At 36.8% G+C, this 25600-nt stretch overlaps 1 protein-coding gene across 3 annotated transcripts in view; it reads left to right on the forward strand.

Moving 5' to 3' along the window:
- The window catches only part of TRPM3 (transient receptor potential cation channel subfamily M member 3), a 436952-nt gene that overhangs the window by 291197 nt on the left and 120155 nt on the right, over positions 1-25600 (forward strand). For all 3 annotated transcript variants that reach the window (XM_040089919.2, XM_040089918.2, XM_058424050.1), the window contains exons 2-6: positions 4488-4567; positions 5214-5418; positions 14601-14814; positions 17899-18023; positions 24166-24337. In XM_040089919.2, the coding sequence (XP_039945853.1) occupies positions 4488-4567; positions 5214-5418; positions 14601-14814; positions 17899-18023; positions 24166-24337 (796 nt within the window). The remainder of the gene's footprint in view (positions 1-4487; positions 4568-5213; positions 5419-14600; positions 14815-17898; positions 18024-24165; positions 24338-25600) is intronic.

A 25600-nucleotide genomic window follows, 5' to 3' on the forward strand; every position in this document is an offset into this window, starting at 1 on the left:
CTGCAGGCTGAAACGTGAATCCAAGATCAATCTCCATAATTTTGTCAGGTTCAAACACTGATGTTTCTCTTCAAAGTCAGTTAAGATTTTAACTAGTTATCCAGTCTTGAGATCTTTCCTTTCTTCACCTCACTCCTTCTCCACCCTCTCAACCAAATCACATTCCCTAGTGTTAAAAAGCTGTCTTTACCTGCTGACTCCCCATTATATTCTTTACCTCACTGAACTGTTTACTAGCTGCTTTCCTGGCTGCAACTTCACCTCTGTCATTCTCCACAGACCATGTTTGGTCCCATCCTGTGTTTAAGAGATCTGACGAGATAAGCACACAAACTCTGGTTCAGAAACCTCACAGGTCACAGGTTTGCTGGAAGAAAATGTGTGTTTGTGTGTGTGAGTGTGTGTGTGTGTGTGTTTGTGTGTGTGTACACACACAGAGAGTATGTATATGTACATTCTTAATATAGACATTAATATTTACAAAATACATCTATGTATTGCACAAAAACTTGTGCAAGAGAGTCAAAGGAAATCCCATGGGTTAGCCAGCCTAGCAGGACCTTCTCCATATGTGTGATGGTGTAAGAAGTTTAAAAGTTCATGCATATTCTCAGTCTTGCCCATCACAGCCAATGTATGTGCAGAACAGTGTAGTGCTTGTGTGTTCATCAGTACCAAGGGTGGACAGAGTATTTTTGACCCATTAGATGCATCCTTAATGATAAGGAAAGAAAGGGATGAAGGCATATGTAGGAGTAGAGAGGAACTAATGCGAAATGGTGGTAGGGGTTAAGAGTCAAAATACTTGGTGTTGAAAACTCTTGAAGTAAATAACTAAACCTATGTTATTGTTAGGTACTAAATTAAATATTAATGTGTTGTTCATATGAGAAGGTCATTTATCAGTGTTAATATCAAGAGAGCACAGTAAGGAAGTAGTGCCTAAATTTGTAAATATTCAAGTTTTGGTTAAAGTTATCAGCTTTTAATTACAATGAAACCAATGCAGCTGTTTGTCTCTGAAAGACAAAGATTTGTGTTTATGAACAGTTATATGCACTACAGTACAGCAATTGTGGTGGGCAACAGTGAGAAAACCTCAGTTTCTTTGGAAAAATGCCATTGTTGATTATATGCAAAATATTTCAACTGTGTATAGATTTCTCTCAGTTGTCCAATAAATTCACTGCTTTCATTCTTTGGAACTTAACAGTTTCTACTATATCCTCAAGCTCCTTCCAGCTTAGCACAGTGTTTCTTTTGATGGATTGGTTTTCCTGAGTTGAACTTAAGAACTCAGAGCATCTTATCACAGTTTGACCAGCTCACTTTCTCAGGGGCAAAGAAGAGAGACAAAGAGCCCATCAAGGCTTGTGCCAGTTAAATCCAAGCTCTCAAGAGATTTGTTTTTCTTTTGGTATCAAATTAGACGTTCAAACCCAGCGGTGTTGTGGGGCCATGGGTGAATGCCCACTGAACCTTTAACAAGGCTAATCCCACAGCAGCACATTCCAAGCAGCTAATGGGTGCAAGGGCTTTGCTGGTTTTCACATTGGTGCACCATAGGCAGAGCGAGCGCCTTGCACCCTGGCCAGGCACGAATGTGTTATTAGCAATGACCAGCCGTGGAGAAACGTGGGCAGCAGGATTTGCTCCAGGACAGCCTTAAATGCCAGGTTTGATACTCAGGTAAAGAAAAGAGAGAAAGAAAATGTTCTTGGTGGGATTTTTCAGAGAGGTTAATAAAGAGAGAAACTTGCCCAGGGAGTTGAGCTATGAATAAACTAAATTCAAGTATGGCGCGTACTTTATGAATTCACTGTGGACTTTAAATTGTCTCATTAACTGTTACTGAGGGAGTATTTATGGAATAAGAGAAAGAGAAGAAAAGCCTCTTGCTCTACTAGTCTTGAAAATACTTTGCTGTGGTCTTCTAAACTTTTTATTACTTTATTAATTTGCATTATAAAAGTTTAGTTAGGAATATGTTGATTTCCTGAAATTACTCTGTTATGAAGACTTTACAGCAAGTAGCATAAGTTATTATATCTCTGAACTTTATAGTTCATTGCAAATTATATCTGTTACAAAAAGATAACTGGCATGGGGCAGTGCAACCAGATGCTTTCCTTTAAATTTAGAAGGACAAGGAATTATGAGATTAGTAAATACGTATTTTGTCATCACAACTCTGCTGGGTAGGATAGTATATTGTTTGAGATCTAAAAGCTAGAAGGTATCTTTTCCTGATGTGAACAAAGGAGATTTTAAACCAGACTATTATTTTGCAATAATGTCTGTGAAGAAATATGATGAAAATTCAAATATAAATTTTTTTTGTTAATAATTTATTTTTTAATGTATCTGTATTTTTTTCCACATGCAAAGACAATATGAGGAAGAGTAGAAAAACAAATTTGAAATGTCAGGTTTTTGGGTTTTGAAAGCTTGCTTTTATACATAAAAAAAAAAATTTCAGTGAAGTACCTGTTATGGCATCTTTGCATGCTAGAACTCGAGATAAATTTAGCTAGTGACCACCTTTAGAAAAGACATATTAGCTCTATGTAGCCAGGAAATTAACCACGGTAAATTGTTTGCAAAAAAGTCTGGAAATAATAATATATTTAATAAGGGATATTTAGAAGTTATTATAAATTAAATCTCAAGGTCTCTCTTAGGGAAGTAAAACTTTTTTAACTTTCAGATTGTCTATTGAACTATACTTTTTTTAAACAAAACAAATCTTGCCCACCCTTCTATAATACATTAACCCTGTTTGCTGCTGTGAGAAAAACCAGTCAAATACAGTTTTATTTAATGGTTTCAAGAGACCTTTTTTTTTTTCTGACTGTAAAAGTGATGCTAGGAATCTGCTATTCCTACAAAATATGAAGTCTAGCAAATAAACATTTCCAATAAAAATATGAGGAGAGCAAAGATAAAATATTGCCAAATAGCACCAGTAACCACTAGATCCAGCAAGAAATTACTTTCTCTGTAAAAAGCAGAAGAATATATTCTATATACTTGGACTGGTAAGCATTAGATGTAGCTAGAAATTCTTGTTATGTTATTTTATAGTTTGTGCTGGTGACATTCACTGACTCCAAGAAATTTCTTTCGTTCAGAGTGATTTTCACACGTTTCAGAAGCAGAGGGCTCTGGAAAATGAGATGCAGGTTGAATTGACAAGAAGCTAAAATTAGATAGTGATGTAACATTAGTTAGTAAAAGTAAAACAGGTATGACTTATATATCCTTGCACAGTAAAAGGCAACATCAGTTAATTAGGTAATGTTACATAGGCAATTCCAAAAATTTTCTTTTCATAGAGGCAAAATGCTCATATTTCCTTTAAACTGTTTAAAGTTTAACTCACATTACTTAATTCTCAGATAATTCTGTCCTAGTTCATAGTTCATAGTTCTGTTTATGCTATGCTATTAAGTGGTTAATTTTATTATTTAAATATATTAAGTTAATCTGTTTAAAATTAATTTTCAAGGGAAAGCTTCACGTCATCTCCTTATTAAATGAAATAATAGAATTCTATCTGTGTGAATGTTTTAGAGAGTTTTTCAGAACTCGTATTATATGGAGTGAGGATTTCCTAGATAATTAAACATATTTCAGAACTCTGAAATTATCTCCATTTTTTGTTTTGTGCTTGTTTTTCTCGTTTCCCTTTTTCTTTCCTACCTAACTCTGTTTAGAAAGACTTCTTGTGTATCTGACAATTAAGGCCATGCTGCAAGAGATTTCCTGCTTTTCTCTGAATATGTGGCGGAAGAGCTTAAGTGTTATGAGCAAACATAGCTTCGCTGAACTGTTTTAGAGGCTACCTGTCAATTATTTGACTCAATGTATTAAAATCTTGCATGTCTTGTTTGAAAACCTGATCTTCCTATTTTTTTATTTCTCTCTTCTCTTCTCTTCTCTTCTCTTCTCTTCTCTTCTCTTCTCTTCTCTTCTTTTCTTTTCCTTTCTTTTGGCTCTCCACATAGAAACTGTCTTTTCTGCCTCTGTGTTAAACAGCACTCTCAGTACTTGTGTAAAAATGTTCTGGGTAATTTGGTTGGTTTGGTTGTAGGTTTGCTTTAATTAGAGCTGGCTTGGCTGTATCACTGACATGGAAAAAGAGGTGTTTTTAATGAATAGGTGTAAAGTTTCTTCTGCCATGCTGAAAGGTTTAGAGTTTGAGTTAATTCTTCGCCAGAGATTTTTTCCTCTGCTATGAGAATATCAGTAACAGTGTCAGGGTCATCAGGCTAATGAAAAAGAGATGGATATTAAAAGCTTATGGGGTGCTTAGCTCTAGAAGAGAACCATAGTTCTAGGGGAATGTTTGCCCTCTGCAAAATATGCACTGCTTATCTGAAGAGTCAGTGAAATTTTCTCTTCTGTTTGAAGGTTTTCTACAGTTGTACTATGACTCGTATATACGAAGCAAACAGAGCTCAAGGCATTTTCTTTCTCTTTTTTAGGCACAGAAATCATGGATAGAAAGAGCATTTTACAAGAGAGAATGTGTTCATATCATACCCAGCACCAAAGACCCCCATAGGTAATTGCATGTTACTTCTATGAAAAATGGAAGTTAGTTAAAAAAAAAATCTCTCTATATATAAATGCATATAATGGACACAGATATAAATATTTTGTGAACTGATTTGTTCAGAAGGTGGTTGAATTACATCCAGAGTGATGGATTTCTGTGGAAATTATTTGTTTACATTTCAAAACTTATTTAATAAGAAAAAAGATAAATCAAGGGTGGGTCAGCATCTGTGTTTAATTTCTTTATCTTCTTAGCTCAATATTCAGTCCACTGAATATTTACTTCAATTGGACACAACACTGACAAATGCAAATAGATGCATTCAACTAGCAATTTAAAATTTATGCTAATCCATGCTAAAGCTGATTAATTATCCTGATGTTACTTGAAGAAAAGAGATGTTATTTAATTTCATTTTGTACATATTTAGAACAAAGCATGATTTTTTTTTAAAATACAGGAGAGTCCAAATTAAACAAGAAAAAGGGAAAAAAAAGGTAATATATATATATACAGTGTTGTTTCCATACATAAAGGCTTCAGGAAAAGAATCAGCAGAGTTGAAAAGGGGTTAGGTTCTTCTTGCAGTTTGTTCCCCTCTTCAGTTTATACATGCACGTGACTCAGGTTTTCTGTTTGTTCAATGTCATAGATGTTGCTGTGGGCGTCTAACAGGTCAACACATTGGACAACCTCCAAGCGCCTCTGTAACTCAGAATGAGAAAAATGAAACCAGGCTTACTCGTAATGACATCCAGTCGGAGAAGTGGTCTATCAACAAGCACACGCAGCTCAGCCCGACAGACGCTTTTGGAACCATTGAGTTCCAAGGAGGAGGCCACTCCAATAAAGCCATGGTAACCCTGTTTTTCTCTTAGATAAATAATGCTGGTAGCTAAAAGTAAGCGTTCACAAAGAATGAACAACGTTCTTTCTTAACTTCATGATAAAGTAGTATTGAGTGTATGACTGGAATGTATGTTTTTATGTATCATGTGCCAAAGAGTGGGTGAACAAAATTAACTGTAAAAGCTGGAGTGCAGTATAAAAGGAGCTACCTTTAAGAAGGCTGAAAACACATTAATGTGCTGCTGTCTTTACTTTATTCCAATGACTACTCATCTCTCCTCAATAATTTTAGAATTCAACTATGATTTCCCATTGCTGGCTGTGTCTGCAAAGCTGACAAATTTTAAACATACAAAATTCCCTTTAATAGTCCTCCAGACAAGTATTGGAAGACAGACCAGGTAGACTTATGGTCCATATTTCGGTGAAATAAGAGGCTGCAGGAAGTGTCTAATCTGGGAACTAGGAAATCCCTTGAGCAAGAAGTTACTCCTTCACTGTGGAGTGATACCAAGGCTTTGCTCCACTAACTTGGAGGAACATTTCCAGAACACACACTAACCCACATGTGTGTTTCTCCTTTTTAATATTACATGAAAGGAACAATCTCTCTGATTTTATCTAACCTGCAGAACCTGGATCTTTGGGAATTACAGTGGAGTATGTGCCTAGCACTTTAAGGCCAATACACTGCTTTGGCAGTGAGGGCAGAAGCTGAACTCCTGGGCGTTCTGCAGAATAACTTGTCTAGCAATCCAGTACTGTTTTCTGTGCATGAATTCTTCCCAACAGGTGTCTCCGATCTGTCATGAAGAACAGAGGTTAGAGACAGCGAAAATCTCAGGTACTACGCTAGTGGGGGCAAAGTATTTTCCTCAGATGTGTACAGAGGTACTGGAGTTAGAGTGACTACTCAACTGAATGGTTCTGTTTGTGCAGATGGATGGCTTTTTTTTGCTAGAAACTAGAAAGCACTGCTGCACCTAGAAACAGAAAATTAGGTAGTTTCTCTGAGAGTATCACAGCCATCATATGTTCAATTTATAACCAACCACCTAAAAATCTGCAAGGCCAGAGGTCCAAAGATATAGTAATGAATGTTATTAACCATATACCTATTCTTTGCAATGAATCAGTTTTATGAGAAGGGATAATCACTACAGCTTTTTCAGTGATGTCCTTGAAGATTTCTATTAAAGAAATAAACAGCCCTGCCCAGGCAAAAGTAGTCTTGGAGAGCCAAGAAATGATGAAGATTTTAGGGAAGCTGTTGACACCAATTCTCTTAGAGGATTTCTCATCTTTGCTGGGATTCCTATGTCCTGGCAGAGTGCCAGAAGAGACAGGATGTGCTCTAAGATTCATGCTATATGCTCAAAGAAGTACAATTGGAGTGAAACTGTGGAGATAAAACCAGAAGTCAGTGTAAAGGAAAGAAAAACATTGTCACAGAGTGGTCAGGAGTGAAACCATCAACTATGTAGAAAGAAAGAAAAAAAGAGAACAGAAAAGGGGACTTAAACTCTCAGAAATCGAAAAAAGCAGTTAAAACTTAGGGATAAATAAAGACAATTAATTTGTTGCTGGAAAGTCTCCAGATTCATTTCATCAGACTAGAGTCAGGTAGTTGCACATGCCATCTATTTGTAATCATTAAACCCCACCCAAAATAAGCAAATAAAACAAATTCTTCATTCATTAAAAAATCTATTAAATCTCCAGAAATTTGATTATTCCACTAATGGGAAAAGTGCTTCAAATTAAACAATTAAGTAAATATCTCTTGAATGGGTTTTGTGCTTGCTTACTGCCAGTGAGAAAAATGCCTTTCATAAGACCAAAACACAAATAAGGAGGCTTGCATAACCATTTCAATGGAAATGGATTAAAGAATTTTTTTATAATGTGTCTGCCACAGAAAGCAGCATGAAGATGTCCTTGTGTTCTTCTTTCCAGCCATTATTTTACGGTAGACTATAGTCAAAAATGTTGTCTGACTAGTTGTTGCCATTTTATTAATAGAAAATTAAAGTCCTACCTTTGTATTTACTAGGTACTAGGATTTTCCCATAATAAATAAAACTTTAAAAATCCAAAGCTTTCTGTGGAAGCCAATAATTTGCTCAGACAAAGGAACCCACCAACTTTTTCAGCAAAGATGAGGAAAAAAGAAACATTATATTGATAAAATAAGGCTTGAATAAAAAGGAGTAAGTACATAGTAGCTCTTGGAAATACTCTTGACTTATTAAAAAAATATAGGTACTGATCTAGTATCAATACCCAACTGAGAAGGACAAACTCTCTACCAGTTTAAAGTTAGAGAGTGTATGTTTATTACGGCGCTGGACAGTGTGCGGGACAGCTCCCAAATTCACACCGCAATTTACAGGTGATCACAGAGTCCTTTTACTTACAAAAGCATTGAATACCCAAAACACAAATGTATATTCATAACCCTGGTGCATCCCATTCCACGCTTCGTATGGTAATTAGCTAAAAAGCTATTAAGAATGTGTAGTTTGTTCTTTGAAATCGGTAGGAGGTCCTTTTCATGGGGAGGGGTCCCCAAAATGAGGAAAGTAAAGAAGTCTTCCTCGTTCTGACCTTTCTATCTTTTCAATGCAAATGTGATAAATTAACCCATGGTAGGACTCCTATTTCCTGTCTTCATGACCCTTCAATGGGTTTCTGGGCAGAGGAGGCCTACAATTGTCTTATGTTCCTAAAAGCTATTTATCAGTTTCTGTATTCTTCATTATAAACACAGCTAACCAAACAAAGTTGACAAATAATCAGTTATTCTAATATGGAAGAGTGATCCTGAACCGAGTTTCTCTTAGTTAATTACTAACTTTTAATTTCAGCAAAGCCTACCTATCTACTTTAGTTAATTTCAGCAAAGCTTATCTCTAACTAAAATCTTAACCCCTCTAAAAAGCCTTCATTCTCTGAAGTTTATGTCTCACTCTTGTTCAACTGTACATTCTCAAACCCAAATGCAGAGAAGCGGATCAGTGTGGATAAGGGAAGAAAGATAAATGAGAGAAAACATGATAGATATATTCCTTTCTAAAAATGTGTTAGTCATTTTCTACGTACTGGCTACCATATAACGCTATAGCATGCAAGCTCTTTTTTGCTGGCAATCACGGTAGGTTTATATTGTGCCTATTGGCTATAAAATAGCCTTACAAAGCAGCAAGATTTGGCAAGCTGACCAAATCAAGGAAAACCTCAGGGGAAAAAAAATGGCATTACATTTTCCACATATTCCCTATTTTATTTCCTGAAATGGATGCCCACACATGAAAATTACTAAGCAAGGGAAACACCAAAATGAGTAGTATTTTCTTGGTTTGTCCTAACAGAAAAAAAATTAATTTTTTTGGAATTCAACGACAAAGAATTAGGTGGGATTTGTTAATAGGAGCCATAACCTTAGATTTATATTTGGGAAACCAAATGGAACAGATCAGTGCATGTAAAACTGGCAGATAAATACTTCTCCATTTGAAGTAACAGAATTAGATTTTAATACAAAATATATAGTAAATATAATTATACTTTTCATGACACAATATTATATCAGTTGCCACCAGGCAACAACAAACAGATCTTTAGCTGTGGAAATGAAAATTATACTGAAATTATAACAAAACACTTGAATTTGGAAAAAAAAAACCAGCAAAGATGACCTACATAATGTCAATAGAACTGACTGGACCATTAAATTCATTTCCACAGCCATGTGGAACAAAAATTCCTAAACAGCATGACTTTTGCTAATGCCATGCAGTTGTTAAAGTATCTTCAGTGCAACTGCACTATCCCCCTTAAATCAATAATGTGAATAGCTCAATAATTTGTGGACAAATTTAGATAGCAACACATACCTGAGATTAGGTAACACTGAGTAGCAAGATCAGCTATTAAAAAGGCCTTTCCTTCAATTTCATGCAACCACAGATGGTCCTGCAACAAGATTATATGGTGTTTAAATCTCTGTCAATCTCATATTTTCTTTACAAGTGACTCATCTCATTAATATGTAAGAAATGCAATTAACAGTTTTTCTTGTCTGCATTTATTTTGTTTTTATAGCAGATTTTCAAATTTAATAACTGTAAAAATATGTGAGAAGTATTTGGATGTACATAAATTTTGTTAATAGGTTTTGCAAATAAAATTGATAAAAATACAAGAAAACTAATAAAATATTATCTCCTTATGCTTGTTGTCTCTGCAGTTTAGGAAGTAACACACTTGTCTAGCTTTATACTAGCATTTTATTAAGTCAGAAAGCAATTATCAAACTAATGTGAGTGATTCCATTCCAATTAAGGTGTGATGCATTTTGCACGGCACTTGTGAGCAAACTAAACCAATTTTTCTCTGCACTGTCTGCTTTTACACACACACACATACACACACAACCTTAATGTTCTGTCATTAACTGGTGTGCCTGGATTGTCTATAAACTTCTTTAAAGGATTGCTCTTTGCTGAATTGAAATTTCTTTCATCATGGGTTTTCAGGGTTAAATGGAAGATGGCTGTTTGAAAAGTCTTTGGTGAGTTAAACAGATTCCTCCTCACTGAATGCATTTCAATGATACATTTCATATGCAGAGTAAAATCCTAAAATATGCTTGCAGCTGCAAAAGGAAGCTTACTTCAGTTTTATCTGCTTTTCTTATGGTGCACAGAAACATGAAGGAACATCAGTAGAATTCCAATGATCATTAACAGTTACTTAGGCAAAGTTGCTAATATTCAGATCCTTAAAACTTTATTTAAGATCTTTGGAAGTCAGTCACAGAAAAAGGTATTTTTCTTGGTTTAAAATGCATTGAGTTTTATGAAAACTGTTTTAAAATAATGCCAAAAAATCATCAGGGCTTTTGAGAGGGAAAAAAAAGATAATCCTGTAACTTGCAAAAACCATGAAAAGGCAGCAAACAAGATTGTTTCTGTTATAGTAAATTAATTCTTAAAAAATATTTACAAAATTTAAAAGATGGTGTTCTACATGGAGAAAATGAGGAAATAACACATAAAAACCTTTATCCAAAGCCCATTTAAATCAATGAGGGTCCTTTCAGTGATTTTTTAGCAGGACTTGGATCAGGCCTTAAGGTGTTACAAAGAAATAACTTATACAGAACCAATCTGGTTTCAGTCTAAGTAGGATGGGGATTTTTAAATTCAGTGAGAATTGCATGGTTTTGGTTTCGGGATTTTTTGGAGGGGCGGTTCTTGTTGGTTTTGTCGTTGTTTTGTTTTGTTTTCTGGTTTTTTGGGAGGGGTTGTTTTTGGGGGGGGTGTGACTGGGAAATGCAAAGCAACCACACGGAGATGAGAGATTTCGCAGGGCAGAGGGTTCCTCTGAGCCAGCTCAAGGCTGAGCCAAGGCCGAGAGCCCCTCTGCCTGTTTATTTCTTACTTTTTATACATTTGTGGGTCTGGCTGTGGATTGGCTTCTGGAGTTTTTCACCTCCTAGCCAAATGGCCAGACCAACTGTCAGTTACAATTGTTTTCAGATTAGAAATATGGAAACAAAGGACAGAGAATGAAAAACAAAGGATGTATTTATGTTACACATGTGGGAAAAAGTGAAAACTGCTCCTAATATTGTGCAGTAGCTAAAAGATCTGACTCCATTTTATGAACAATCAAAAGGCTTTAAAAAACTCAGAAAAACCAGGGTGACAGGGGGGTTGTTGTGGTGGGCTGATTTTTTTGGGTGGTTTTTTTTTGCTTTGTTGTGTTTTGGTTTTTGTTGTTGTTTTTTGGGGTTCTTTTTTTTGGTGAGGCTCACATTTTGAGGCAACCAATCTTTAATTTGAAGACATATCTGTAGTGATAGAAACTTAAGTAAGTTAACAAAAAGAAACACAGGATCAATGTCAGAATGCAGATCACAAAATATTGTCTGAATAGATTTAATTTCAGAAGCACAACAAAATTCTGAGTCTCTTTAATTTATTCATGGACACTCTCATCTGCAATCATTCACCAAGAGCTTTAATGAGACAGCTGAGCTTGAGTAAAGAGTAGCAATTCTATCTCTCAGGAACTTTGACTTTTGCCCCAGGGCACTGGAGTCAAACTTGGAAGTGTCTGTTTGACTGATGGTGGGCATAGGTTTGTTTTAGAGAACGTTGACAAAAAACATGAAACAACAATTGGCAATAAATGCACTCTTGCTGGCTACCACTGTGCTAGCCTAGGGATGAAATAAGCATTACAGCCCAAGCTTGGTGCTTTGTCCTTTCATGTTCTGTATTGATGCCAATCAAGTCAGTCTGTAGGTTTTGTGATTCAGAACTGCACTTTTGCTTTTTAACTTGCCCTGCTTTGCTGTCACATAAAAACTGAGTTTTTGCATCCTGTCCATATACTTCTCCCATAAAGAAAGGGCCAAATCATTTCCCATTAGAACTGATAGTTTCTATAGCTACGGATACACCAGGCATGGAATTTCATAGCACAACAGCATAGTGGTTTGGCTTAGTCTCAGGTTTTGTATCTGCCTCCAGAGGCTATAGCAAGAGAATTCAGGAACAGCAGAAATACTCATCAGCATTTAGCAACATTCTAAGCAAGAACTGTTCAGGATAAATATTTTATTACAAGATTGGAAGACATGAGATTTTTTTATAGGCAAAAGTGGCCTTAAAGGTGTGATTTATAATTTAATGTAAACTTAAAAATAGGACAGAAAAATTCTCTTTTAGTTACTAGCTAACATATTAAGTAATGGCAAAAGAATGAATTCAAGTATGCCAAACTAAAAATCGCCTCCGTAAGAGCAAAAAATTTTTCAAATAGTCATAAAAATTGAATGCTCTGTGCACTGGAAAAAATATGTTTGGCACCATTGCCAAAAACTCCTAAACCTGTAAATTATATCTCACTCGATTTAAATTTTAATTTACATGAAAAAACCTTAGATAATTATTTTCCTTAAATTTCCACTTTGTAAAGTAAAATTATCCTGAGTATAAAGGAGGTTTGCCTGCTATAAAAAATAAAGGAGTTGCTTCCAATATAAGTTGTCTACATTTCAAATAAATACAAGAAAATACTTCTTTCTTCTTCACTTTATATATTTATATTTACTGGAATTCAGAGGTTTTCATGTATAAGAGACATAGCCTTAAGAAGGTAGAACAGTGAAATAACACGTTCTGAGGTATTAAAAAAAAAAAAAAAAAAAAAAAAAAAAAAAAAAGGTAGTCACTGTCCAGATTGGATCATACACATCTGCTGCTATTTGTGCCTTCATCTTAATATCATCCCAGATGATGCAGTGGCATGTTTTCAACATATTTGTATGGTCATTGCCAGTATGAATTCACCTTAATTATCTTCTTAAGACTTGCAGTCTTCCTTCACCTAAAAGCAGAAAGCAGAGTAAGGTAGGAGTGATTCCAAACCAAAGACTCCGTAGTTTGACCAAGAGTTTTCATGTAGGCCCCATGAAGGACATTGTCTGTGAATGCCTCCAGTAAGGATCTGCAGTCTCAGATCTCCCTTAAGACATTAAAAAAAAGGAATAAGGATCATTTTTCTTATACACTCCATCTGCTGTGTCAAAACTTTGACAACCCTCAAATCCCAATTTAAAAACTATTAAAGTCTCAATCTAGTCAGTGGAATCAGATGCCATACAAGATTTTGTCTCACACTGGAAATTGACTGAGTAGCTACTGAGGAGGCAATTCATCTATATTAATAAGCTTGACAGATGTGAATACTGTGGGTATTTTGTGTCCAGTGGCTGTTGCAAGTTGTCCTGGCTGCTGCAGAAAGCATTACTGATGCACGGGGGTGAAAGTGCGTTCACAAGTTCTTGCTTAGCTTTCAGTTTGGCTGTGCGCCCCCCTGCCCCCAACTAATTGTGCAGTCTTCTGCTTCCATAAATAACAATAGATGGTAACTGTGCAATAATCCATTGTTGCAAAACATACTGTCTATTAGCGGTTTCCTCTGGAAAATGTCAAGTCCTTATTTTGCATTCAACTAGAAAGGAATCCACTTTATTACCATATGGCATTGCCAAAAAAGAACAAACTTTTGGCAAAAAAAAACCTGATTAAATGTGTCAAAAAGAGACAAAATTATTACATACTATGTATGGGTATTATACCACCTGGCATGTTACAATAAACAAATCAGGACTAGATATTCCTCAGGCTGAAGTCAATGGTATACAGCTGATGTCTGTGCTGACAGCCCATCAAGGGAAAGACTGCTGAAGTTGCTCTACAGACATTGATTCAATCAGAAGTTTCACAGATGAATGCTTTCTGAAACCAATTTTATTTTATTAAGAGGGTCCTTCCAGATCTTAGCAGCTATAAAAAAACTTTTTCCTGTTTCTGCTATGTAACTAGAAATGAAAAAAGTATCACCTGCCCTGTCACAGGTTTTGTGAAGCAGCAACAGAAAGAACAGGAGAAAGTCTCGTAACAGAGAGAGGCTGGTATTTGTGTGACATGGTAGGTCTGTGGAAAATTTTGAAGGCAGTTGTCATTCATGTGCACACACAGATGGGCATGATCTCCCCTGGCACAAATTGCTGCATGTGTAGCACTGAACAACCAGCAACAGGAAATGCAGGAATTTGTTTCACAGCCCTTTTAGGATTTAATCTTCCACAAGATCATGAACCTGTACAAATCACATAGTTAGCAGTCTTTCATCTGGAAAGTATCAGTTTGGTAGTCTTGCTCAGTTTAAACTTGTCTGCTTGAAGAACTGAGTTTCTATCTGTTATTTCTTACCTTTTGAGGTTTTGACATCATTCATTTGAAAATGAGGTACAAGTAAATACACAGCTGTGGCCCTGACTACCTAGGTCACCTTTGGCAGAATTCTTGCATTTTTGGTCCAGCTTTTGCATTTTTAAATGGTAGACATTAATATTTTAAACATTGCTAAAGATTTTGAACCATTTAATGTCTTAATTTCCTAAATAAAGAAAATTATCCAGCCTGTGAATTCCATGTGTTCCATTATTCCTAGTTTCTTAACCAGGAAACTAATCATCAGGTTAGCAAATAGTTTACTGGTTTTGTCATAAAAAATCTGATCTATTTGGCACTGATAACATGCATTAGAAACCAGTGGGTATAACTAATCTTTTTTTTCTCTACTCTTGCTATTGCTCTTGTTTCTGCAGTATGTACGTGTGTCTTTTGACACAAAGCCTGACCTTCTTCTGCATCTGATGACCAAAGAGTGGCAACTTGAGCTCCCCAAACTTCTCATCTCTGTGCACGGGGGCCTTCAGAATTTTGAACTTCAGCCAAAACTCAAACAAGTCTTTGGAAAAGGACTTATTAAGGCTGCAATGACAACTGGAGCATGGATATTCACTGGAGGAGTAAACACAGGTAAGAGCATCATTGAAGTAAAAGTACAGTGGCATGTAGGAGACTTTATCACCAAAAAAAAAAAAAAAAAAAAAAAAAAGGAAAAAGAAAGTAGGAATTATGAGATTAGAAAGCCATTCTATGTTTTATTTTCTTTGTCATTTCTGTGCTATATGAAAACAAGAAAATACCAAGTTCAAACCAACCTGGCAATGGGTATAAAACAGAATAAAAGGCTGCTAAACTGTAAAAAACACACTTTGGAGCTGAAAATAAAGCCTCCTGCTTTTGTATTAGGGTATTCGTATTATATCGCCGAGGAAGACTTTATAAGATCAACTGTAAGCTGCAGGGACTAATCAAAGTCCAACTCTTAATACACAAAACTGAAAACACTTCCATCCAGAAAGGTTGTTTGTTTCATTTAGTCAGGTGACCCGAAGTATTAAAGGAGAAAAATTCTGGGTTTTGGATATGGTGGGAAAATTCTTTCTTACTTGTAGAGAGTTCAACCTAAATTTTTGCTGTTACGTTTTCATCAAGAGTGATATCTGTCATTTCTAGTCAAAGAGCATCTGTGATACACCAAACAGGTGTCCTAGGGATCCAAGACAGCAGCTGGTTCAGCTCTACTAGTAGACAGCATGTCATGTACACTTTGGCAATAAGTTGCAAAACATCAGTCCCCAGACAAAAAATTATGGCTTTGACATCTCAGTTACACTCCCTGAAGGAGGCAGAAAGGGGGAGAGATTCAGGGGAAAGTCAAAAATGTTCTTCTAGGGAGAATTGCAAAAAGTTTTGAGCTAGGACATGAACTTGTGAATTCTTATGTCATTCTCATTGTTGGAGTAACAAACCTATAATTTTTTTTTACTTTAGTAAGAGTGTATCTTCTTACTGTCTCTGGAAAACAATGTAATCGTTCTATCATGTGTTAATTTTAGTGCATGGTGGATCAACTCCTACATGTTTGAATATAAATGCTTAATAGGAGTCTGGGACTTGGCTTCCAGAGCACATCAAATTTAAAACAGTATTCAGTTGTATCACAGCAGCAATACAGGTAGCACAGAATCATAGAATATGCTGAGTTGGAAGCAACCCACAAGGGTCAAAGAGTCCAGCTCCTGGCCCTGCACAGGACAGCCCCAGGAATCATACCATGGGTCTGTGAGTGTTGTCTAAACACTCTTCTTATTCTGGCAGGCTTGGTCCCTGAAGAGGCCAAAGAGGCATAGCTTTTGGTGTGTTAGATATATAGACACAAATGTAATATGCCCCACATCTCTTCAAAGTAAGGAATAAATCAAGTTAATGTTGATCTGTGCACTGTGGTGGTAATAATATTAGTTGTCAGATACTCTTGTCATGATGATGGCAGGCAGATATAAATTTTACATTAAAATTACATCAGAAAAATGTACACGTTGTACACTTAATGCAGTGGATTACCCCACAGCAACTGTAGAAATCAAACTACAGGGGTTGTTGTTGTTGTTGTTTTTTAAGGACAGACAATAGCACTTGCACTTGGCAAACTCACAACTGCTTCCTACCATTTTTCAAATCCTCATAGTTGCAAATGCCAAAACAATAAAAATGAAGCAGAAAAGTCATCATAAATATTGTTGAAAAGGGCTGTTTTTTCCCGTAATCAGAAACTATCTAGACAAAACAATGTAGTTCAAGTGGCTCTCTGCTGTTTTAAGAACAAACAATTCCAGAAGTGGTTTTGCGATATCCGTAATCTCTTGTTGTCTTTAATTTCTGGAGGAAAGCAGTTGATTGCTCTGGGACTAGGTTTTCAAATTGTATAGCTGAAAATTATTTGTGAAATCATAAAAATTGAGAATTTCTTGGTACAGTCTTTTTTGTTGAAGACAAATTTTAAAACTGGATTTCTCTTAAGAAAAATTATAATTGAAAAGTCCTGAAACACAGGTGTTGGACTGAGAATCAGGGTTGTGGGAGAGAGAGAGAGCATACCTGGCTATAAACATGACTGTTGCTATGAATATTCATGTCATGCTGAAAGCTGATTATTCTAAACAGCAGAAATTTTTGCAGTCTGGACAGATGTACTGCTTTAAATCCTTTAGGCTGTTGAGTCATAGCTTAATTCATAGCTGATGGCAGGTACAGGGTTGGAGTTTCTTTAACTTTCCACCACAGGAAGAATTACTAGACTCAAGGACATAGAGGATCTGTTAGGTTGTGGGGAGTTTTCTTACCCTGGGTCATTTACAGTTCACAAAACTACAACCAAAATCCTAACAATTGTGTGACAGTAATTTCTCTCCAGTCATCTGGAAATTGTGACATTTTAATGCTACAGAAACTCTGCAACTGAGAATCAGATAACATCTGCAGCAAACCCACAGGTCTGCTTCAGTGCAACGATATCCTGGAAGTATTTGTTTAAAGACAGGTTTCAAAAGATTATTTTATTAAAAGGAAGGAGGAATAACACTTGTCTTTTGCACTGAGATACCACTGAAACACTGCCAAAGGTCTAGGGTAAGGAAGCAGCCCTTGGAGGAGTGCTGGAGAGCAGCCATTGTCTCTGTACTAATTTCTGTTTTCTCACTGATTCCCAGGGTGGGTTCTAATACCCTGCTGGAAGCTATCTCAGGTGACTGAGTTTGTTTGGAAAGAGTGGAAAAATAGCTTTATCACAGAGTAGGATAATGATGTTTTCGATTTCCATCCTTGATTGGATCATTTGTGTACAAGCTGCACTTCTGAAGGAGCTGGGGGGTGGGGAGCAGGGAGCACAATTAATTCCTATGCTTCTTTCTGTGCTTGGAAATATACCAGTGCTGACATGCAGATAAGAAAGCTGCAGTCAACAGTCAGTATGTCCATTTTTCTTTCTAAAGCTGTGTATTTTTTTTTCTTATTACTTAATTTAGTAATTTTTTGGATTGAATAAAATAGATTCACAGAAATTAATAATAAGAATAGGAATATATGCATAGCTTTACTTAATTGTAATGATAGGCATAGGTATTCCCTTAAAAAACAAGTCTGTACTAAATCCATATGATATTGAATAAAAGAGACATAATTATGAATTTCTGGTTTATGCTGTTTCTTTGCCAGGGGTCATTCGGCATGTTGGAGATGCCCTGAAAGATCATGCCTCAAAATCTCGAGGGAAGATCTGCACCATTGGTATCGCTCCCTGGGGGATTGTGGAAAACCAAGAGGATCTGATTGGCAAAGATGTAAGACCTATATAGCCATAGATGACCTCCAGTATCTATAAATCTGCCAGTTACTTTTCCTATCCTCTCCATCCCTCACTTAGCAATTCCTCTTCGAATTATTGTCTGCAGCAAAAAGTCAATATATACAGAAGTTTTCCATTAGAGTTGATGGTGGGTTTTGACATGACAGCCATAAAAAATTCCCACACTGTATCTTCTTTAAAAATAAATTATAAGGGCAATTCATTAAAAGCTATTCTTGAAAATATATCAAAGCTTTATCCTTAGAACTCTATGAACATGGAAAAGTGCTTAAGAAGCATTGATTGCAAAACTTGAAATCTGGCTTATTTTTAAGCAATACTATAATACATTGGTTGAATTCAAAATTGCAGGCTATCCTCCTTAGAATTATTACATTATTGATGAAATTTTGAAAGGTGCTATTGAGTATTTTAGATAAGAGCAACCTCAAATAATTCATCTTCAGCCACTTTCTGAACGACAGGGCTGGTGTTTCTCCTTTTCTTTCACACCATTCTTCTCTTATAAAACTCTAATGCAGTAAGATTAACTCCCTAATTTTAAATACATGAGTAGTTTGTCCACTCTGGTTATTTGTTGCCTGAAGCTTTTCTGAACCTGTTTTTTGGGGGGTTTTTTTGTTTGTTGGTTTGGTTTTTTCTCACTTCGGTTTCATTCCTGAGAAATCTGTCTGAGAACCAGTGACTAACTGTGAGTGGAAGAGATACAGTTTTCAATCTGCATAAAGAACTTCTTTCTTGTCTTCATTAGTCTAATTCATTCTTCTTTGTATTCCATATCCATGACCAAGTTGGGAAGGGGAAGAAGAGTCAAGTATCTCTTAAGTCAGAAGAGTTACAATGATTATGAAGAAAATAATCCAACTGGACTTTATTGCAATTCGCTCTGAAAGTATAGCTGTTAGGCAGAACTGTATTAGCATGGAGATTTTTACTCTAATAGCACACAAAGAAGCAGGATCAGACTTTGCCACATAATTCTGAGTCACCGATGAGCTCTTCTGAGGTGCAGTGCAGAAGGTAATTAGCAGAAAAAGCTAAGCACACGGATGTGTTGTATCTTCTTAGAGGCATGTAATGTACACATCATTTTCAAATAAATAGTCTTTAGTGATTAGGTATGAGGTTCTGGAAACATAAGAGGAAGAAGTTAAGAAAAACGTAAAATTAGCCATGAATTTTGGAATATTTCTATTCCTTTATTACTTTTTTTCTCCTGTTGCAAAGCTATCTCTGTTCTCAGGTAGTCACTGCCTGTTCAAGGGGATCTGGAGTCTTGTTTTGCAAAAGAGGATAAAAAAAAGAACTTGATTGCCCAGGTGTTCCAGCCAAGTGGAGCAGCTCCCCTGACCTCTGATACCTTTAAGCAAAGTTTTCCTCTAAACATTCTTCTAATTTAACAGGAAACTAAGAAGTTGTACTGTAACTTTATTTTTAAAGTAAACAGTTTTAAAAAAACCCAAAACTTCTGATTAAATCATAAAAGAATTAATACTTACTCTGATCATCTGATAGAAAATTTTAAAAAGTTTAATAAAAAGTTACAACTAATTTGGGTCATCTATTAATGTAGACACAATTATATCAGTAGGGTTACGATACAATTACAAGGACATCAAAAAGGACAAAAATATTTCAAAATATGCCTTTGATAGACAAAATAAAATTTATCCTCTCAACCTCCCAGCCCCTAATAGTTTTATAAAATTATTGATCAATGGCTTGATGTAATGCTGAAGCGCTTCTGGTTTTATCCATCTCTAATGCACATGTAAATGATACTGCTTTATGCTTACTGTTATTGAATTTCATTTTCCACTTTATTGCCTCATCAAGCTGCTTTATGAAGACTTTAGTCCACTGAAATATTTGCAAGCTTTTCACCCTCCAGTTAATCACAAATCCCTTACACCTAAGTTGAACGGAATATAACACAGCTTGAGGTAGTCATTTATGTCACTAACTCTTCTTAGCAAGAGTCTTCACAAAAATTACCTTTTCCCTTTCACTGTTTTCCCACCCTTCCCCCCAGCGTTCCTCAGTTACTTATGCCTCAAAGGACTTTCTGTCTTATTCAATGCATGCAGTTTCTTTAGAAGCATTTGGTGAGGAAACTGGTTTGGAAGCTTCTTAAAAATCAAAGTGTGCTATACTGACTGGCTCATTAGAGGTGAATGCTGTGAAATGAACCGAGAAGGGAAATGTAAATAGTACCATAAGCATATAAAATGAATCATCATTAAGCAAGAAACAAAGGGCACAAAGGATTATACGAGGGGGAGGAAAAGTCAACCAGTAGTAAAAGACTTGGTGAACTCTGGCATCAATGTGGATTTATGCCTATATGCACTATGTCTAGTTAAATTATGATCAGAAATGAAGAATTATAAATACACACCCTTCCGGCATCAGATAGAGGCAGAAGACTGTCATAGTCATGGAATTTGGGGGGACAGGGGTACAGAGGGGTGAGCTGTGGTCATTGCACATGCCCCAGTGCATGCAGCCTCCCTGCGCCTCATGGCAAGTGAGGCGTGCTCAGCAGAGGTGCTCCTCTGCTAATGCCTCAGCCCATCCCTTATGGATCCAGAAGCCATAGCTGAGGGGTTTAACTATATTTACCAGCCCTTCCAAATCAGTCAGCCTTTGGGAATCCTGGGGGACTTCCTCAGAACCATAAGGAAAACTGACCAAGTCAAAGGAAATATTGTTGCTGTTTGCTACTTGTTATATTGTGATGATTAAAGATCCCTAAAGACACATGCCTTACTCCAGTACTGTAAAAGCAATACAGCAGAAAATAGTGCAACTCTTAACACTCTCAGGTTCTAAATGAAAAATAAAGGACACAAGGGAGTTAGTTGCCTTATTTCCCCATATTTTCTGATAGAACTGAGAAAGTAAAGTGTCTTGTTCAGTCTTGTAGAAAACAGTGATTATAAACAGGTTTCTTCCTACACACAGAACCACTCTCCTTTCCAAAACAGTACATTTTTAAGTCATTGTAGCATGTCTTTACTTTCAGTGTCAGTTCTATCCTCATTTGGGTTTAATTCTCAGTAGGAGACCAGGGGCAAAGATAAGAACTCGCATAGTTGTAGCATATGTGGAGAATTTGGACCATGATACTTCCAGGAACCTCCGAATTAAATCAGGAACTACTCTCTTCCTTGGTATTCTCCGGAGCAGCAGGGCTGCAGAAATGGTTTGGTTTGAACAGCTGCTACTCCTTGAGAAGCAAAGCATGCATCTCTTTCTTTTTCCATCACTACTTTGACTTCATGTCTCAAATTCTTTGCCTCCACATAGACTGCTCAGATTTATGCACTGGTTCACAGGGCACTTGCAGGCTCATTGTCACGGTGAGTTACCCTGAGAGAATTTGCAAGTGCTGACTCTATGTTGAATGTCATGTGCCTACAGGAAATCTGAGGAGAACAACAATGCTTTTCATTCCAGTTTGCTGCCACCTCAGGGTGCAAAAGCAAGGGCTGGGGCTGGACAGAATTCCCTCAGCCCATGCAGCATGAATACTGCTTCACAGCATGGCTGCTGTCACATTTATTAAGCTGTATTTGGAGAGACTGTCTTGAGCAGAAATTATTCCTTTCAGCTCTGCAGAGGAAGATGTTAAGGGACATTATTCCCTACTCTCCCTATTCTCAGTACAAGGTTGGATGGGACTTTGAATAATCTGGTCTGGTGGAGGGTGTCCCTGCCCATGGTGGGGGTCTTTAAGGTCAACTGGGTGACGTTTAAGGTCACTTCCAGCCCAAAACATCATATGCTTCCATGGCTGTAAAAAGAGGATGAGAAGACAGCTTAAACTCAAAGTTTTTTCCAACTATTTAGCTTGCCTGTAAAATGCAAGGGGTTGAAAAGAACAGAGGAATGGAAATAGCATGAGTCAGAAATCAAAAATCTGCTGAGTGCTGTGGAAGAGAAAGTAACTTCAAGGAAGTAACCTCAAAGCCTAGGATGTTCTAACTTTCCTGAAGATTTTATTTATCCTTTTCTCAGGGAAAGTCTAACAGTGTGGTTTGAGATTTTTTTTTTTAAAAAAAAAAAAAAAAAAAAAAAAATCAGATGTTGAACTGTGCATGCTGTGAACAGTTCAATTGAAAATAATTGTAGTCTCATTTTTACATCCATAAAATTTATTATTAATGTAATTCAACTTGTAGCTAAATGCAGAACAAAATCATAGGCTTCTAATCTGTCCTGGAGCTCCATTACCGAGTTAATTTGTGAAGGCTTCTGTACTGCAACTCATTAGAACTGCAGATCAAGCTGACACAGAAGGTTTTGAGCTGTGGCTCTCAGGAACAAACCACAAGCTGTCAGTAGAATTGTCTGCACAGTGGCCTGTACTCATACAATGAATGGGCAACTCAAGGGATTCCTCTGCTGTAAAGCCTTGCTGCTGTCCATTTCTTGAGAGATGGGGTGGGTATCAGTTTAAAAGATCTCCGTTTTAATTTGATTTTATTTGATTCTTAGGGATGTGAGGAAGAACTTGCCTTTTCTTTCTGACAGCGGCATGGAGTACATGCTTTCTGCAATATCTGCAGAAGCTAGATATTAAAGACATTCTAGAGTGTACTGATATTTGTTAAGTCACATGCAGCTGTAGAATAAATTGTTATGAATGAGGCACCAAAGGAAACAGCATTAAAAAAATATGAGGCAGATCTATCGCCTGTTCTCACAGAGCGTAGTGTACTGCCTTGCTCTTGGCCAGCTGCCCTCTAGGTCTTCTCAGACCTATTCCCTCCCTTTTGCAGGATGAAGAGCTTACAGAGTACCCTTTGCATGACAATTTATAACAGGAAAAGAAGTCTGTGTATTTCTCCTTGCTGCCTAAGAGTTGTTCAAAATTAGGCAGAGAAGGAAACATAGGGAAAATAATGTATATAGAGAGATCTCTGGCTAAAGAATTACTAACACATAGTATTTTTAAAGAATTGTATCTCAGTTAGAGATTTCTTTAGAATTACAGAGGGAGAAAAGCTTATGAATAAATTAATAACATTGTATTTCTGTCTGCAAGCGTTTATGTCAGATTTTGAGTGTACCTATTTGTGCATTAAAAGCACAAGGCCTGAAGAATGAACCATGTCAGAACTCTGAAGAATATTCCTTGTAAATGAAGGATAACCCAGCCGAGTTTTCTAACAACATTACAGCATTTCTAGGGCTTCATTTTACAGATTTTCAGTTTTGTCTCTCCAAAAAGACAAGACATACATAAGAAAGGCAGGGAATAGTATTGCTAGAAAACATTTGACGTATAAGTCAGGATGCCTTGACACAACACTAGTTCTTTTGCTGTGTTAGTACAGTCTTCATTATGTCAATAGGCACTCACCAAAGCAGCTGACAGCCAAATGTGGCCCAATGCTATTATTTAGTCTGTCTGGTGGATACAAGTGGAGTAACTCTGGGGCAATTTACTCAGTCTGCTGCACAGTTTCTCCTGATGAAATCAAATCAAAGGAAGTGAAGCAAACTCCCCATTGAACAAAAACTTTCTAATGCTGTTGTGAACACAAACAACTGTCCTTTTACTGATGCTATGAGTGTGCCAATAGTTTTCCCATGAAAATTGAAAATGTGGTGGAATGTAATGTGTACACATCTGCAAGACTGGAACTCACCTGTATTTGTGTGTCTCCAGTGCTGGTGGTTCTGGATGATCCAACAGCAGAGGCATGAAGCTGGGTGGGGTCTGTGAAGGAAGAATCAAACAATTTGGTCAGAGCAAGGTGAGATTTTACAGAAATGCTCTAGATTGTCGGCAGCAGAGAGGGTATACAGTGTGTGTGTATAGTCACCCAGACCTTTGGAGCACTGGATTTTGAAGGAAGCAGTGGACATTGATACTACTGAAACAGATTACCATGGAAAAAGCCTTTAAGACATGTCTGCATCTGAAAGGCCAGTGTTAAGGTCATTTTCTACTTAACATGTAAAAGACAGAAATATTCAAGTGCAACACCTTAATTTTGATTTTTTTCTTTTGTTTCATCTTGTCAGCTCGTATCTTGTAAATGATTTAGTTCAGAGGCTCTTTTCTGTTTAGTGTACCTTCTTTTTGCTCTGTCTCTAAAATGCAGGTGGTCCGACCATACCAGACTATGTCCAATCCCATGAGCAAGCTGACAGTGCTGAACAGCATGCATTCTCATTTCATTTTGGCTGACAATGGTACTACTGGTAAATATGGAGCAGAGGTAAAGCTTCGTAGACACCTGGAAAAGCACATTTCACTTCAGAAGATAAATACAAGTGAGTAACCTGTTAATTGTGTTGCTTTAGAGTTGCAAAAACCACGCAGTATAAGGAAGCAGTAATTCTGCATATTTGGGGGAGTAGTTCTGCCATCTCTGGTGACCATGAGCTAAGGAAAGCAAATAATGATGAAAAAAGATAATAAAATTTTGTTATAGAGTGCAGTGGATAAAGACACTGCACAAATAGCTGGATTTGTTTCTGCTAAGTTTCAAGCAATGTTTGGTAAGGTTCAGATTCCACTCAGGCCTTTGGTAGCCTCTCTTCCTTAGAACCGTATACAGTTAGGTTCTCCTTCATTCAGTAAAGAATAAGGTGAAGTTAGTACAGTTAAAATAAAGCGTGACAAAACATAAGGGAGAGTTTTTTGTCATAAATGTTTTGCAGGTTGAAGACACACTGATATTTATAGGCAGTGGGAGTGTTCCATGGAAGTGCTACTATACCTTTGCACGGTTTTTATTACTTTCTCCTAGGCAGCTGTTGTTAGCCAAAGCCAGAAGCTGAGTTAAGAGGTTAGGTGTTCCTTCCACTTCATCTTTTGTAACCCTGATGATAACGCTTCATGACCAGACTGAAGCCCCAGTTTTTCTCACAAAGTTACTGTTTTTCTTTTCATGTACCACTTTCCTACCTAAAAGAAAAAAATAGTCACCTAAGTAAGCACTTCTGCATGGATAAAATAAAATATGATATCTCATTATTAGTATTATTTCTGTAGTGTACCCACACCTGATGCTTGAAAATGGCATCATTTCAATTCTGTTTTTGGTCTCACAAACAAGCATCAGTATTGTACATCCATAAGAATTCTTTAGGAATGAAAACAGATCTAGTTTTTCGAGAGTGAACATATGCAGCCTTTCTGCTAATAACTCTCTTTAAACATGCAATTTTCAGGAATGGTGAAACTTTTTGTGACACAGGCATGTGGAACTGGAATGAGACTAGGAGAAGCATTTAGCTCTCAGACATCAGATGACAGGGAATTACAGGCAGGCCAAATCGGGTGACCATAACCTAGAATGTTACTCATGCTTGATAAAGTTTTCTGTATGATGAATATAATCTGTGCTTAAATTAAAATGATGTGCCACTTACAGCCTTCAACACCACTGCATGAATTCCACTCACTACAGGCTTATTGTTTTTAGGATATCATAGTTATATTGCTTTTTCTCAGGGAACACTACGTAGAAATGCACAAAATGTGTGCATCATAAGCAGTGGGTGCATGCCTGGGAGCTTCCTTAGCAGACG

The sequence above is a fragment of the Hirundo rustica genome, chromosome Z (assembly GCF_015227805.2).
Source record: "Hirundo rustica isolate bHirRus1 chromosome Z, bHirRus1.pri.v3, whole genome shotgun sequence".
Lineage (NCBI taxonomy): Eukaryota > Metazoa > Chordata > Aves > Passeriformes > Hirundinidae > Hirundo > Hirundo rustica.